The sequence below is a fragment of the Podarcis melisellensis genome, assembly GCF_964234715.1.
Source record: "Podarcis melisellensis genome assembly, chromosome: 1".
Classification (NCBI taxonomy): domain Eukaryota; kingdom Metazoa; phylum Chordata; class Lepidosauria; order Squamata; family Lacertidae; genus Podarcis; species Podarcis melisellensis.
In genome coordinates this window covers 9,105,539-9,123,109 of record NC_138528.1, presented here as the reverse complement: position 1 = coordinate 9,123,109, position 17,571 = coordinate 9,105,539, and the positions used below count along the sequence as shown (strand labels likewise).

General features: G+C 46.5%; 1 protein-coding gene across 4 annotated transcripts in view; it reads right to left on the bottom strand.

The window, feature by feature from the left end:
• PRKCH (protein kinase C eta) overlaps window positions 1–17,571 on the bottom strand; it is a 102,098-nt gene that overhangs the window by 32,365 nt on the left and 52,162 nt on the right. For all 4 annotated transcript variants that reach the window (XR_014168332.1, XR_014168333.1, XR_014168334.1 and 1 more), the window contains exons 4-10: window positions 16,817–16,851; window positions 15,142–15,230; window positions 14,019–14,148; window positions 13,125–13,252; window positions 10,192–10,335; window positions 9,535–9,708; window positions 3,336–3,490 (exon numbers count right to left, since the gene is read on the bottom strand). Coding sequence is in view for 1 of the 4 variants with exons in the window: in XM_081911460.1 (XP_081767586.1) it covers window positions 3,336–3,490; window positions 9,535–9,708; window positions 10,192–10,335; window positions 13,125–13,252; window positions 14,019–14,148; window positions 15,142–15,230; window positions 16,817–16,851 (855 nt within the window). In the remaining 3 variants the exon portion in view is untranslated. The remainder of the gene's footprint in view (window positions 1–3,335; window positions 3,491–9,534; window positions 9,709–10,191; window positions 10,336–13,124; window positions 13,253–14,018; window positions 14,149–15,141; window positions 15,231–16,816; window positions 16,852–17,571) is intronic.

The window sequence follows — 17,571 nt, the reverse complement described above, 5'->3', positions numbered from 1 at the left end:
CAACTCTACAATTTTACGTTTCTAGAAGCAGGATGTCTGCCCCAAAGCAGGCCAAGGCCACCATGAGCACAAATCATGGATGCACAAGAAAAGGAAGTCTGGAGGGGTCCTAAATAAATATTCACCTGACCCTACAACCTCCCCACCCTGCCTCATTCACTCTCAGGCAATTCCACAGCTGTTTTCCAAAGCAAGACAAAGCTACCCATCCCTTCTGCCTTCGGAATGGCTTAATATCTGGACGTGTGTTTGTTTCTGGGTGTGCATTAAACTGTAATATGAGGGCCCGTTTCTCCGCAAGATCAGCCTGCTGCCATCAGTTTCCCTTCGAATATTTATTGTGACACTTGGCGCAAGTGTGTGTGTTTGTGTTTGCATGCGCTGAAGGACTCCTAGACATAAGATAATTTATTCCACTGTCTCTGGGAGAATACATTCGCGAGCAGGCTGAAGCCTGGGGGTGCTCCGATCGGTGTAAACAGATCTCTTCGGAGGACCGATTGAATGTCAATGGCTGTCGCTCATCATTGTTTGAAACAGGGTCTCGGTTGCGTAACCATTTGGCGTCTCCTCTCCTTCGGGCTTTGGCATCAAGCGCGAGAGGGGAAGTGAGAACGAGACGCCAGTGCTGTATTAACAGGACATTTCTTCCTTCCTTTCGCCTTGCCAGAGGGGGCCGGTGCCCGCAGCTACCAGCTTTTGCTTCCATATTTACAGGCAAAATTTTATGCTGGAGTGGGAGAGATATTTATGCAATTTCTCTGGTAAAAACGGTCTCAGAGTCTGGCTGCTGTGAGAGTGTTGCGGCGCCTGCTTGAGATGCAGAAGGGAGGAAGGTTTGTATGGCCAACAACACTTTTCCAGTGATAATGTGGACATGCTTGCATTCCTGAAAAGCCCTGACTCTCGCACCTGATCTCTTGCCCCTCACGGCTCCTCGTGGTCTTTTCTCTAAGGCTCTCTGTGTGGCATTCATCCAGTCTGCAAACATCTCTCATGTTTCTGTTTTTCACTCAAATATACTAGCCTCAACCAGAGCCTTTTCAACACTGGCCCCAGCCTGGTGGAACGCTCTGCCTCATGAGACCAGGGCCCTGAAGGATCTGATTTCTTTCCGCAGGGACTGTAAGACAGAGTTGTTCCACCTGGCCTTTGACTTGGAATCAACTTGATCCCCTCCCCCTCTTTCCTTTTTCTTTTCTCCTTCTGAGATGGAACTCCTATTTGGGGACTTCCCTGGCTTTTTTCTGGCCCACATAGGACCAGTCTGGATAGTTAGCCTTGGTAGACTTGACGTTTTCATCCCCCCCTAAAGTTTTTGATTTGAGTTTCCATTGAAATGAGGCTGCATTTTAATATTTTAATGTTGTATTTTAATCTTGTATTTTAAGATGTATTTCAATCAATTTGTTCTTATATCTGTTGTTAGCTGCCCTGAGCCTGGTCTTGGCTGGGGAGGGGAGGGTATAAATAATAATAATAATAATAATAATAATAATAATAATAATAATTCTAAAAACATCACTGTCCTTGAACAAGGATGGGCAACCTTTGGTCCAGGGACTAAATATGACCATCCAGACCTCTCTGCCTGACCCTGGGGACTTTCCGCAGGCCACACAGCCTTCTGAGTCACAGCCTTCTCTTACCATCCCTGATTCACACCCTCACTGAATATTTGGGCCTGTCTAAGATCACAACGGGTGGCGCTGTGGGTAAAACCTCAGCGCCTAGGACTTGCCGATCACATGGTCGGCGGTTCGAATCCCCGCGGCGGGGTGCGCTCCCGTCGTTCGGTCCCAGCGCCTGCCAACCTAGCAGTTCGAAAGCGCCTCCGGGTGCAAGTAGATAAATAGGGACCGCTTACCAGCGGGAAGGTAAACGGCGTTCCGTGTGCTGCGCTGGCTTGCCAGATGCAGCTTGTCACGCTGGCCACGTGACCCGGAAGTGTCTGCGGACAGCGCTGGCTCCCGGCCTATTGAGTGAGATGAGCGCACAACCCTAGAGTCTGGCAAGACTGGCCCGAACGGGCAGGGGTACCTTTACCTTTAGGATCACAGAATCATCTAGTCCAGGGGTCAGCAAGGCTTACATTGCCTGGGCCAGTTCACTGCTGTGGAGCCCCCTCTGTGGGCCAGATCGTGGGTGTGCGTAAGCGCGTGCCTGCGGTTTACGGTGTCTGTGTCTGTGCAGACGCAATTTTCGGCTTCTGCACAGACTCAATTTTTGGCGCCGCCTCAGTGAGTCCCTGCGCCACGCTGCGCTGGATCAGCACAGTGCGCAGGGACTCACCAAGAAGGTGGCTTGGTTGGGGGTGGCTCATGGGCCGGTAAAACGACCCCCATGGGCTGCTTGTGGCCCATGGGTCTTAGGTTGCTGACCCCTGATCTACTCCGACCCCCTGCAATGCAGGAATCAAATCTCTGGTCTCCCATCCAATTTGAGACCGTGCCTGACCCTGTTTACTTTTGAAAACGCGCTGTGCCCTTGAATTCTGACAATGTTTCAGATGCCCATGCAGGCCGAGGGATATGCCAGCCTTAAAAAGCTGTCAAAGTCTCCTCCTCTCCAGGGTTTGCCCCAAACAATTGGAGACTGTGCCTGCAGGAAGCCAACCTCTCCTCCGTCCTTTTCATGCCTCTTTTGGTTCTGCAAGACCAGGGGGAGTGGACCTTGTCACAGCAGGAAGGGGAGATACCAGGACACCAGCAGGACTCGTCTCTGCCTCTTAGCCTCCCTCCTCTCCTGCTTCAGCTTCTGCCTCTGATTTTGGACTTTCTCCCATCTCACCGCTGATGGAATCTTTTGAGGAGTTGGAGATGGCGTCTATAAGTGGTCCATGTTTCACAAGAGTACAGTAAGGTTGGTAGGACAATAGCTTCAAGAAAAAAGCTGGCCATGAGCCAGTAAAAAGGTGAATTGGGGAGGGTGTTTGATTTCCCCACATACTGCTATATGGCTGAAAAAATGGCACCTACTGACATTTCCCTTTGAGGCTGCTTTTATTGATTTTATTATTCTAAAAAGAAAAGGAGGCATAGAATCGTAGAATTGGAAGGGCCACAAGGGTCATCTCGTCCAACCCCCACCAATGCAGGAATCTTTTGCCCAATGTGGGACTCAGACCCACAACTCTGATATTAAGAGTCTCATGCTTTACTGATTGTGCTATCCCAGGACTATTCTTTTTTGGGGGGGGGGGTTTAATGCTGTGAACAGACCTGTGATCATTGGTTGAAGGGCAGGGTATAAATGGAATTTATTCATTTCATTTAATTAGCAGCAGCAGCAACAACAACAACAACAACAAACTATTGCATGGTGTTCTTGCTCACCTGTAAATGATGCCTCCTTCGTGGAGGAACATGAGGGCCGAAATTATTTCTGCGGCGTAAAACCGGGCTCGGGCTTCGTCGAAGCGACGGGATTTCTGGATGTGAAACATCAGGTCCCCTCCATTCACAAATTCCATGACGAAGAAGAGGCGGTCCTAACAGATGACAGGGAGACACCATGCTCAGAAGGAGCCCGTTTGGTAACTGGCAATGCACTGAGGCACCACGTCACACACAGCCTGAAATTTCGCATGCTTCTTTGCTTAAATTCATTTTAAATAATCATTAAGTGCTGGAAGTGTTGAATGCTTGAGGAGCATCGGCAAAGCCCCTATGGGCTGCTCCCAGACACTCCCCCAGTCCAGATTTAGGTTTGACGAGGCCCTAAGCTACTGAAGGTAATGGGGCCCTTTATATGTCCAGCTGTCCTTTGTCAACAACAAATTGTCACCTTTTTTAGTACTGAATATATGCTATATGGTGATTTATGGACCTAACAGGTATCTAAAGCCAGTGATATTTTAGGGAGAAGGCTAGCAGGTGGGGCCCATTACTTACATCATTGGAGCCTACACAACACAAAACACTGTTGCTGTCTGTAGGTTTTAATTTATTTGTTTTTTATCTTATATTTTGGAAATGAACATCCAGTGGTTTTATCCTTTAAATTTGGGGGGGGGGGCAAGAGAGTGGGGCCCTAAGCTATAGCTTGTTTAGCTTATACGTAAATCCGGCAATGTCTCAGTGTAGAGAGAGCTACTCTTGTTTATTATCTTGCAGAGGGAAACGAAAGCCAGCCAGGCAAAGATCTTTATCTCATGGCAGGTGCCTGAGAGCACAAGAAGGGAATTCAAATGCAATGAGTGTTCCCACACCCTGAGAGCAATGTCCTCTGCTAGTTCAAACACAAAGAGCCAAAGTTAGGCTTCAAGTCCAGCCAACTAAAAATTCACCGCAGATATTTGAAATCACCACGTGGTTAATTTTTATCTCAGGTATGTGCACACAGCAGTGGTCCGATTACAGTCCTTTCTACCCAGAATGGGCTTCCTAAGAAGGTCAGAACTACATTGCAATTTGTGCAATGTCTTAAACTTGTGCATGAAGAAGGGTGCAACATTTGTAGGGTGGTGGGAGCCTCTGTGGAAGCACTTTCACCCCATTCAACCCAACCACACCTTTCTTTTCCAAAGTGGAGCTTCTGCACATTTGCACAAAGCAGTGGCTGTGCACAGCACGGATTGGCTAGCTCCTGTGATGTAACTAAGGCTGTGTATACAACCATACACTTAAACCAAACTGTTCTTTGGACCTGCAGTTTACCCTTCCCAGAGCTACCATTTCCAGCATCCTTAACAAACTACAGTTCCCAAGATTCTTGTACTTTAAATGCATGGTGTGTGCACAGCCCAAGAAACCTTATCCCCACCCCAGCCTCTGGAGCAATTTTGCATTTATGAAAGTTTTCCATTAAAAAAAACAATGAGGGAGAAAGTCACAAATGAACGAATGTTCACACGACACTCTGAGGTTCCCTCCAGGCTGCCAGTATTTTGCAGGAGGGACAGGAAGAAGAGAGGAACATGGTCCATCTTCCTTAGTATTGTCTACACTGACTGGCAGTGACTCTCTAGGCTTCAGGCAGTAAAGAAATGGCAATTTGAATGAGCTATAAACATGCAACACCAGATGGCGCCAGAGGGCAGAAAATTTTAAAACTCGCTTTTTCATAGAGATTTTTTTCTTTTGTTAAAATGATCTAATTTCTTACTTATTTCCACCCCCCACCCGGTGTTTAGAGCCACCACAGGAGTCTCTCCCAGGCTGGCTGAAGGGAGGTTGGGAGAAACATGTTGGTTTCAGGGCTGCACTACTATGGGGGGGGGGAGCCCGTCTTGATATGACCATGCTGTAAGATCTGGGCTGGATCTACACAGATATAAAAAAACGCTCTGGAAAAAAAACCTTCATATATATGTGCAATTTGTCATTGAGCTCTACAGTGCCATCTGGTGTCACATTTTTATAACACACTTATAACGTTATAATTGGGGCTGTGCAGCTGAGTCCCTGGACTCTCTCCATGCAGACTGAAGGTGTAAATAGGTGAATAAACCACATTTCTTAAAGGAAAGACAGTCTCCGCCACGTCTCAGTTCTCCAGAGGAACACAGACCCTGGGTGAGTGGCTGGAACCCCTTGGGATCTTGCCACCACTCGGCAGAGAGTGAGGGGTTGGTGCCCAACTTTTGTGACAGTATTATCCGGGGCAGAAGCTGGCAGGACTAAGAAGTGGCGGAGAAAAGATGGCGTCGACAGGAAGCCGTGTGGCATCAAAAGAACTGGGCATGGGGACCAGACGAGAGAGAGAGAGAGAGACCCCATTGCACAATGCTCTAGGCTGGAATCAAGCCGAACGAAAAAGCTGCAGAGAAAAAAAGTTACTGTAAATGAGTGAAGGGCTTGCAATAAAAAACGAGAAACATTTAGGAGGCTCCTAGGTACTCAGAAATTAACCAGCAGCATATCTCTTTTTTCTCGTATCCAAAAAGGAAGAAGGGCTTTTACACTTGTCTGCCCTCACCAGTCTTGGAAGGGTCCTTTAAAAAAGTCCCATATGACCAGAGAATTTGTGCCTGTCCATTGGGGGACATAGGAAGCCCTGAACACATATTTTTTAGATGTCCCTTTTACAATGAGGCACATGGAGAAAACATTGACCCCCTGAAGGTGAGGCTTGCTGACCTCCCGGTAAAGCAAAAATTCTTCTCCATCCCCTGATTCAATCTAGTTTCTTAAGAAAATTCCCAAACTTGGATCCACAGGTGACTCTGGGTCATTTCTCTAAGGTAGTCTGTCTTAAAGTTTTTATGTGTTTATATGCCTTATCACATTTTAAAACTTAAAATCCATTGTTGTATATTGTTTTAAATGTTTGTTTTGCTATTGGGATTGTAGTTCCATTTGTGTTTCACAGGCTGGTCTCTGACCGTAATAAATTTCATGTTCATATACTCAGAAACTGATCTAGCTGAATTCTCAAAGGTGAGGCTGGTAGCTCAGTGGACGCTGTCTTGCACAAATTCTTGGGTTCAGTCCCAAGAGCCTCCCGCAAAAAAAATGGCTTTTCATTGGCCACCGCTGGCAAGGATGCCACCCACATCACTTTCACCTGCCCCTTTGGCAGGAGGAAGGAGGAGCTCCGAGCCAGAATTGTGACTCTGGCATCCCGCCACAACTGGCAACCAACCAGCGGGAGACTGGCGCAGAAACCCCTCTGCCCAACCCACCCCAGCCTGGTGCAAAGGGACTTTGAGTCGCTCTGCAACAGCACATAATCTTTTTAAAAGATAAAATGGAAAAAGAAATCATTGTTGCAAGCAGAGACCTGTGTGTTTGTGTTTGTGTTTGTGAGAGAGAGAGAGAGAGGGAGGGAGGGAGGGAGGGAGGGAGGGAGGGAGGGAGGGAGGGAGGGAGGGAGGGACTGGGAATGGTTCCATAATGAATCATAATGAATATTATTATTGTATCAACAACGAAGGTCAGGAGGCTGTTTCTGTGACCCTATATTTCCTGGCAGTTCAGTTGGGGTTATTTTTCTAGTCTTCTGATGGTGACGTGGCAGCTGGTTCTATGTCAAGCAGGAAAGCATTTGTGTGACTCAAATGAGGGAGAGGAGAGGAAATAATAATAATAATAATAATAATAATAATAATAATAATAATAATAATAATAATAATTTATTTGTACCCTGCCCATCTGTCTGGGTTTCCCCAGCCACTCTGGGCGGCTCACAATAGAATATTAAAAACATGATAAGACACCAGACATTAAAAACTTCCCTAAACAGGGGGGAAAAGGAAAGGAAACATTAAAAGCTTCCCGAAACAGGAAAGGAAAAAGAGGCAAGGGGGGTGTTTTCAGACCTGGCTTCAAGAGTTGGTACAACTGGACATGTAATGAGGGCCTATACTTTAGGAGGGGGTCACTGATAAGAAGAGACATCACCTTGCCAAGAGACATCACCTTGTCAACAAAGGTCTGTATAGTTAAAACTATGGTTTTCCCAGTAGAGATGTATGGAAGTGAGAGCTGGACCATTAAGAAGGCTGATTGCCGAAGAATTGATGCTTTTGAATTATGGTGCTGGAGGAGACTCTTGAGAGTCCCATGGACTGCAAGAAGATCAAACCTATCCATTCTTAAGGAAATCAGCCCTGAGTGCTCACTGGAAGGACAGATCCTGAAGCAGAGGCTCCAATACTTTGGCCACCTCATGAGAAGAGAAGACTCCCTGGAAAAGACCCTGATGCTGGGAAAGATGGAGGGCACAAGGAGAAGGGGATGATGGAGGACAAGATGGCTGGACAGTGTTCTTGAAGCTACCAGCATGAGTTTGACCAAACTGTGGGAGGCAGTGGAAGACAGGAGTGCCTGGCGTGCTCTGGTCCAGGGGGTCACGAAGAGTTGGACACGACTAAACGACTAAACAACAACACTGATAAGATCCCCCAGTACTTGCTGCGGGGAGGAGGTGGACCCATTTGGGTGGAGGCCCAAGATGGGTTGTCTTGCCCAAAGACCCCCCAGGAATCAACCCCGGAAGTTTTGAACACAGCCTTGCTCACCGTGAGCAACAACCACGGCTGTGTACACACCACACATTTAAATCACATGGCTCCCCCCAAAGAATCCTGGGAACTGTAGTTTGTTAAGGGTGCTGGGGTGGCGGCTGTGTGAGCAGCAAACTGCATCTCCCAGGACTCTTTGGGGCCCAAGACATTTGGCACCTGAGGCGAACCACAAAATGGCGGCTCACCCCGCCCCACCCCCCACCGCCCCGGCCAGGAAAGAAGAGGCGAGCGAGGAGCTAAATTGGGAACAGTGGCAGCAACAGCGAGGGATACATTCCTTGGATCTGCTGCCCCTGTACATCCTGCCGCCTGAGGCGGTCGCATCACCTTGCCTCATGGGTGGGCCGGCCCTGGGGGGGGGTGAGTTGTGTGCTTTAAAGGTATGGCATGGAGGCTGCCGGTTTCCTTGGCAGGCATCATGGGGAACGTATGAAAAGAGGAAGATCCAGTGGCGTAGCGTGGGTTGTCAGCACCCGGGGCAAGGCAAGTAATTTGTGCCCCCTAACCCGTGGATTTGTGCCCCCTAACCCGTGGATTTGCACCCCCTAACCCCCAGATGTTGCGCCCGGTGCGGCCGGCCCCCCTGCACCCCCCACGCTACGCCACTGGGAAGATCAGCCTCTCAAAAACGGAGTCGCTCCCAGGGAAAACTAGTAATCCCGTTTTATTGAAATGCTTGTGAGGAAAGTTAATGCCAAGGGACTCAGAAGCCTGTCCTTTGGCAAGAATGCGGACTGTGGTTGTGAAGTCCCAACGAGGCAGCTGCTGCCTCGTTTCCTCAGCTAACCTTTCCTGGGAATTTTTTTTTTAAGGGCCATGTGACTGGCTGCATTTTTCATTTGCGACGCCTGCCACCTAGTGCTCACTCTCAGGAAAACACAGCCCGCTCCTTGCAAAGTCAGAAACTGTATTGCAATCAAGACAAGTAGATCTCCAGAGTTGTGAGAATCACAGAACTGTAGAGCTGCGAGGCAGGAATCATCTTTGACCCAACGTGGGACTCAAACTCACAACTCTGAGATTAAGAGTCTCATTGAAATATACTTGGGAGTCGAGAGTGGATTTCATGCTCTTTATTCAGCTCCTAGTGGTGAGGAGGAATGGAAGTTCCCCCAGAATGTCTGCTTTATATACATTATTTACACAATGGGCCCCACATAATTGGCTAATTCCAGGATTCTCCTGTAGGCCAATCAGGTTGCGGATTCACTTCCACCTGGAGCTGGATTGGGTGGCTCCTGTGGACCAATCGGACTGCCGCATTCTGGATCCTATTGTTCCAGGACCAATCAGACTGCTGCATTCTGGATCCTATTGTTCTAGGACCAATCAGACTGCTGCATTTTGGATCCTATTCAACTCAGTACATAACACTCATGTTCCACCAAGTGAGCTACCCCAGCAGGATCTTCTCTATACTTATTTGAGAATAACTCCAACAAACTCCAAAAAACTCTATGGTCCACAGGACTGTTTTGTAAGGAAGATTTAGAGCTCATTCAGGAAGTGAAGATCTCTGTGTTCCTAATGCTGATTTTGTTGTGGAGGTTGAGAAGAATACTTACAGGTGTCTGAAAGCAGCAGTAGAGCTGGGTTAGGAATGGATGATTCCTGGCCAGGGTCAAAATCCGCTTTTCCGTCAGAGTGCATTCCACATCGTCGTCTTGCAGAATCACATCCTTCTTCAGCACTTTTATGGCATAAAGGAATCCCGTCTGTTTTGTTTTAGCCAGCATCACCTAACCAGGCAGAAAGAAATATTTTTAGTTTGCAGGGAAAGGAGATACGAGTTTATAAAACTATGGATGTTGTGGGGGAACTGGGTAGAGGGACTTTTTATGTTAGAATTTGATCTGATTTGGTGCTGGGCAGGAGATTCTGATTTCTTCTGTTTTTCTCCCACCTTAAAAAAATAAATAAATCTATGGGCACAAATAGAAATAGGTTAATTAAATAACTACTGATGCAAAGAAGAATGGTTGTTTTTTTATATATTGAGTTTCGTACACTGCTTAGATATCTTTATTCAAAGTTAACGGGGTTGCAAATGTCCTTAAATAAGTAAGTACGCAAAGGCGGAACCAAATGGCCGGGAAATTGGGTGCAACCCAGTTCTCCTTCCCTCCTACATGCAAACCCTGTGGAAATGAAATGGAAGTTCCACAGAAGAAACTGAGGAGCAAGTTCTGCCCATACTCCAGGTGTCGACGAGGAACTCTTACCTTTCCAAAACTGCCCTTTCCCAGAACTCTAATGAACAGCAAATCCTCAATTTTGAGTTTGCTCGCTGAGACTTCAGCCACTTCATTGCCATCCTTTCCACTCTCTTTTTTCTGTCGCCTCAGCGTTGACCTGGAGACCAGTTTCTGGGAGGGGGAGAGAGAAGGCATCAAGCCACCGCTTATTTTATTTTATTTTTGCAAAGAAGCGCCACAGCTGACGTATTCACACCCACATGACGTTTGCATTTTTTCCTCCGTAATAATGAGGGACAGAAACTTGCTCCATCTGATCAAGTAAGCTAATAGCAACTGCATAGCTGTAAACATTTCCCTTTTTAAAAAAGGGAAATTCCCTTATTCCGAATAGGATTCCTCACAAGAAAAGGGAAAAGTTGACAGCTATGAGCAACTGTGGGGACTGTTTTGAGGCTTTGCGGTTGAGGCGGGCTGAATATCCACCCTCAATTTTTGTGGAAACACTTGTCCCTCACAAATATACTGTATTTGGTGACATTTGGGGGAGGCACATTCTTAGAATTTTCAGGGGCGAAATTAATATGAAAGGTGGCCAGAAATTTCCCTCTTCGTTTGTTCTTTAATTCCTCCAAAAGAAAACCTTGCTGCCACTTCAGGCAAAGGGGGCACCCATATCTCTCCCCCGCCACAAAAAATATACTTCTAAAAACAAGGCTCTGCGCTGAGATTATCAAGCCTGCTATTATATACTTTAATGTGGCATTGTTTTAAAGTGTTGTTGTGTTGTATGATTCTTTTTTTAAAATAAATATATTTATTTGGTTTTTCAGATTAAAATTTTACAGTCACGTATCCATCATGCAACTTAAAAAGAAGATTCCATCTATCTTTTATGATGATCCAAATATTTTATATCTCAATTGCCTCGTAGCCAGTGTAGAATAGTGGGTAGACATGGCAGACGACACAGCGATTTCTCCAAAGCGGCTCTTTATTTTGTAAGCTGGAACAGAATACTGAACAGCAAACAGCTCAGCCGGCCTGCTTTTGTAGGCAGCCGGCTGTCAACATTGTAGCAACAATAACCCAGAGTTTCTCGCCTAAAATAACTGACGTGGACCTGAGTGAAAACTATCTACAGACCTGAGTGAAAACTATCTACAGTATCCCCCTGCTGGCCCAGGGTGAACTTCACTACATAACATCCATTGTGTCCAAAATTCACCATTAAACTATAAGTGTTATTCCAATCCTACTAACGATCCAATCCTACTAACGATTTTAGCTATTTACAATGGTCTTTAAGATAAGTTATAAATTTATAAGTTATAAATTCCTTCTTAAAATTTTGGTCTTCCAGATTTCTGATTCTTCCGGACATTTTAGCTGTTTTGGTATAGTCCATCAACTTGATCTACCCTTCTCTGCTAGGGACTTTATCTTCTTTCCATCTCTGGCCCAATAACATCCACACAACTGTGGCCGCATACATAAATACTCTTTTCCGCTCCCTTGGGGCAGCTCTTTACAGTCCTGCAATGGCTGCACTCGTTTCTCTCTGGTCGAGGACAGAGGGTGGCGCTTGGGGGGAATTGTCATTGCACCACTCCTTGGTGTGTGGAGTGCCTCAGGGTGCGATACTCTCCCCAATTTCAACATCTTTATGTGCCCCCTCGCCCAGCTTGTCCGGAGTTTTGGGCTGGGTTACCATCAGTATGCTGATGACACCCAACTCTATCTGTTGATGGATGGCCATCCTGACTCAGCCCCAGACACACTGACCAGATGTTTGGAAGCTGTGGCTGGATGGTTACGTGGGAGTCGGTTGAAGCTAAATCCTTCGAAGACAGAGGTCCTTTGGCTGGGTCGGGACGATATGGGATTGGGGGGGGGCAATTCCCATCTCTTGCGAGGGCACAATTAGTGCCAGCATCGTCCGTTAAGAGTTTGGGTGTAATCTTCGACACCTCCGTTTCCATGGAGGCGCAGATTGCAGCTATAACAAAGGCAATATTTTTTCTTCTCCGCCAAGCTAAGCAGTTGGCTCCTTACCTCTCTCGCCCTGACCTAGCCACTGTGATCCATGCGACGGTCACCTCCAGACTGGATTATTGTAACTTGCTGTACGTCGGGCTGCCCTTGAGACTGACCCAGAAACTCCAGCGGGTGCAGAATGCAGTGGCGAGACTCCTTACGGGGTCCTCACTGCGGGATCATATTCACCCGGTGCTATACCAGCTGCAATGGCTCCCGGTGGAGTACAGGAATAGGTTCAAGGTGCTTGTTTTAACCTTTAAAGCCCTATACAGCCTAGGACCCTCGTACCTACGGGAATGCCTCTCCTGGTATGTCCCACGGAGGACCTTACAATCTTCAAACAAAAACATATTGGAGTTCCAGGGCCACAGGGAGGTTAGGCTGGCCTCAACCAGAGCCAGGGCTTTTTCGGCCATGGCCCCGATCTGGTGGAATCCTCTGTCACAAAAGACTAGGGCCCTGTAGGACTTGACATCTTTCTGCAGGGCTTGCAAGACAGAGCTGTTCCACCAGGCCTTTGGCCAGGGCACAGTCTCACCCCCTCCTTCATTAATCCTCACAGAACTCTAGCCCAATGGTTGCCATTAATCTGATTTTGAATTGATCTTAGAATGAATTGATTTTGGAATGCATGTCAATTAATTGATTGTGATTTTATGTAAACTGTGTTACTTTGTTGTTGTTAGCCGCTCTGAGCCCAGCTTTGGCTGGGGAGGGTGGGATATAAATAAATTAATAATAATAATAATAATAATAATAATAATAATAATAATAATAATAATAATAATTATTTAGAAAAAGCAACCCAATGAATGACTGTTCATCTGGCCTGTGCGCTCCTCTGTGCTGCGGGATTCGATTTGAGCTCCTGACGTGGAGAAGAGGGGAGGGCCAGAGAGAAGGGATGAACAAAGCCTTACCCCATTTGGAGAAATGTTTCCTGGTTGCAAGCCCATACACGCCAGCGTCTTGGCCAGCTCTGCAGCGTTCACGCCGCAGTTCGGTGCTACGTTGGCTTCGCAACGAATATGTACATTCATTTTGCATACTGAAAGAGGGACAAAGAAAGAAATGGGGCAAAGAGAGGGAGTAGAATCAATGCACTGAGCAATGCACAAGGTAATATTTCCATAAACCTGAATTAGAATGGCAGAAGGGCAATGGCATCTGCCTGGGACACAACTGCCTGGAGATATTCCCAATCCACCTGGAAACGCCCAGGATTGAACCTGCTCTATACCACTGAGCCACAGCCCTTCCCACTTATCCTCAGCTTGTATAATTGCAAATAAAATAATTATTACAATGACACCGTACGTCTTTGGTGTTCTCTCATCCAAAAGAAACCAAACCCTAGGGAGCTCTGACTAGGGACTTTTCATTGCTCGCGGGGGGGGGGGGGAGTACAAACTTGAATGAATGTTCAACAGCTTTCCCTCGCAAATAAGAAACCCAAACCATCATATGAGGAAGGGGCTGTTGGCCTTTTGCAAAAGAAGAAGAAGTAGAAGAGTTTGGATTTGATATCCCGCTTTATCACTACCCGAAGGAGTCTCAAAGTGGCTAGCATTCTCCTTTCCCTTCCTTCCCCACAACAAACACTCTGTGAGGTGAGTGGGGCTGAGAGACTTCAGAGAAGTGTGACTGGCCCGAGGTCACCCAGCAGCTGCATGTGGAGGAGCGGGGAAGCGAACCCGGTTCACCAGATTACGAGTCCATCGCTCTTAACCACTACACCACAACTGGCTCTATAAATAATAAAACAACTCTATAATAAAAAAACAAGTGAGAAAGTAATATGAATTCTGGCTTACTTTTGCACTGTAGACCTTGCCTCATGATGCCCCAAAGCAAAGACCCGCAGTGGTCGCAGAAGGTGGGCACTTTGTAATTGTGGATGCGGAATTTGTGAGGGATGTTGATTCCAAATCTCTGCTCAGAAATCTGAGGACGTAGCAACAATAGAGGCTGATTAGTTGGGGAGGCAGGAAATCAAGTAAAAACACACACAAGAATATCCTCCCAGCAAAAAATACCATTAATACCAGTGGAGGAGTACAACTTCCATTGCCTTTCAGAAACAATGCAATACCTTTCTAACTTCATTGCCTAAGGTAAAGGTAAAGGGACCCCTGACCATTAGGTCCAGTCATGACCGACTCTGGGGTTGCGGCGCTCATCTTGCTTTATTGGCCGAGGGAGCTGGCGTTTGTCTGCAGACAGCTTCCGGGTCATGTGGCCAGCATGACTAAGCCGCTTCTGGCGAACCAGAGCAGCACACGGAAACGCCGTTTGCCTTCCCTATTTATCTACTTGCACTTTGATGTGCTTTCAAACTGCTAGGTTGGCAGGAGCAATGGGAGCTCACCCCGTCGTGGGGATTCGAACCGCCAGCCTTCTGATCAGCAAGTCCTAGGCTCTGTGGTTTAACCCACAGCGCCACCTGCCTAGCAAGCCTTTGTTTTTTATTGATTGGCTGTCTTTAAAGTCTTAACTCCAACCTTGTGATGTGGACAACTATTATGCCCATTTCACAGGTAGGGAAAGGAACTGGGGGACAAACAAGATGCGGCATCCGTCATGAGCTGGTACGAAGGAGATTTCTGCTAGATGGGCCAAAGGTTGGACTTGGCATAAGTCAGAGGATTAAGCCCACTGAAGTGAATGGACCTAAGGAGGTTGTGTTTGGCTCCAGGACAAAGGTGGAAGTGGCATAGGAACATAGGATGAAGTTACTCCATCTCAGCAGGGTACACACATCCATCTTTTATCACAGAAAACCAACAGATCCTGGCACCAAGTACACAGGCAAACCCACAGCCCGAAAATTCATTAAACGAAGTGTGTTGCTCTATAGAAACAGGCGGATCGACAGAGAGGTGAATAAATTACATTGCAATAAGCTACAGAACCCCAAATGTGTAACTGTGTCTTTACCTTTGTGTTCACCTTGTGACTATTGTTCTGGCACGTGCAGGCCGTGACAATGAGATGGTGGCAGCGCTTGTGCACGACACACGTGCAAACTGGAGAACAGAGGCAGGCGTGGGGGGGGGGAAGGGTTGAAACAGAACAGGAAGGTGAGATCGACAAGAATCACTGGGAAGCCCAATACAGGTAATGCTCTGTACTAGATATATCAGGGTCAACATCTATTAGTTGCCCTGAAAAATGGAAGCACCAACATTTTTATCTTGTTCTCAAAGGAGCTGTGGAGGTGGTGGGTAGGCGTTGGACTGGAGTCAAACACAGGAGGAAAGGGTGGTCTTAACCATTTGCCCCTGTGCTGATCACCCTAACAGCACCCTAGCTCAGTCGGTAGAGCATCAGACTGCTAATCTCAGGGTTGTGGGTTTGAGACCCACGTTAGGCAAAAGATTCCTGCGTTGCAGGAGATTGAACTAGATGACCCTCTTGGTCCCTTCCAACTCTATAATTCTAAGATTCTATGAAATCTCCCAAGCTGCTGTTAACTACAGGGGCAAACTACAAACTACAAATATCAAGGCAATTGCAACATTCATAGCTGATGACAGGTCCATGTTCCATCAATTTGTCTAATCCTTCCCCTTTTCCACCCCCCCACAAAGGCCCTCTAAGTTGCCACTAACTACATCTTGTGGCAAGGAGTTCCATAGGTTCATTGTCCACCACATAGGGGTGACAAGAAGTGACAGACAGGACTTCTCCAGAATAGACTGACCATCAATTGCAACCAATATAACTATCAACAAGAGATAGTTACAGGTAGGTAGCCGTGTTGGTCTGCCATAGTCGAAACAAACAAACAAAATTCCTTCCAGTAGCACCTTAGAGACCAACTAAGTTTGTTATTGGTATGAGCTTTCGTGTGCATGCACACTTCTTCAAATACGAAAGCTCATACCAATAACAAACTTCGTTGGTCTCTAAGGTGCTACTGGAAGGAATTATTTATTTTTATTTTGTATCAACAGAGAGGCAGAGAAATTATTTGGCGATATCCATCTGCGTCATATGGACTCTGAATGGACCCTTTCAGATCAAAATGGCCTTAGCTGGTATGACTAATGTTGTCTACCAGCACGCCCAGAGATATGCATAACCTCAGCCTAAACTTCAGCATGGGCCTGATTCACCGAGAACCAGCCTTGCGTATATCTCCCATGCATTTTAACGGGGTCTGTGCAGCAATAGAAAAAGGCCAATGTTATGTACTGAGTTGAATAGGATCCAAACTGCAGCAGTCTGATTGGTCCTAGAACAATAGGCTCCAAAAGGCAGCAGTCCGATTGGTCCTAGAACAATAGGATTCAGAATGCAGCAGTCTGATTGGTCCTAGAACAATGCAGCAGTATGATTGGTTAGCAGGAACCACCCAATCATGCTCCAGATAGAAGTGAATCCACAACCTGATTGGCTTACAGTAGAATTCCGGAATTAGCCAATCATGTGCAGCCCATTGTGTAAATAATGTATATAAAGCAGATACTGTACTTTGAGGGGACTTTCATTCATTCCTCCTCACCACTATGAGCTGAATAAAGAGCAAGAAATCACTTTGCGACTCTGAGTATATTTCAGCCAAATTGTGGCATGTGCATTTCGGCGAGAGAGTGACGAGGCACGTTACCTTGGCACTGGTATCCTTGCTTTCCAAATACTCCCCTGTTGGAGACAAAACAGAGAAAGCGCATGACTCAGGATCAGATAAAAGAGCCAAAACCAGGTCAGGTTTGTACACAGCAACACAGTGGCTGGGAAAGCAGCAGTGACACAGTTTACAATGCAAATGTAAAAACAGCTCTTTTGGAGACTTTCCCACCTCTCCTTGAGCAGAGTCAGAGCAGACTGATGCAATCACGGCTGGTCCTTTTTGCTCCCCACCCCTCCCGGGACAGACATAGCAGGTTCATAGGCTTCTCTCGCATATGTAAAAAAACCCAAACCCATACATTTAAAGAAGGCTCGCTATTTTTATACTCTCTTGGTTCAAAGCTGACTCCCCCATGGGAGTCAATATATCAGGCAGAGGCATCTCTTAGCAATTTAAAGATCAATGGATTAATCTGCCTTGCTCCTCTTCACTCCGATACAGGCAAGCAAGGCGAGCAGATCAAAAATCTGTTTTTATAAACACTGTATTGGGTTAGATGTGGGTTAACTTTGTAATAAAAAAAGTTAAGATCTCATATATATATATAATAAATGTTCATAAATGTAACAAGCAAACACATACATAAATATATAAACCACATGTCTGGAGCAGCACAGGACGACAGTCCTGAAACCATTTTGACTCCCAAAACTGACCAAATGTTTTCTCTGCAAGGAGGGAGGGGGTGGGGGAATCTTCCCATTGTCTCGGGAATTAAGTGATTATCATCT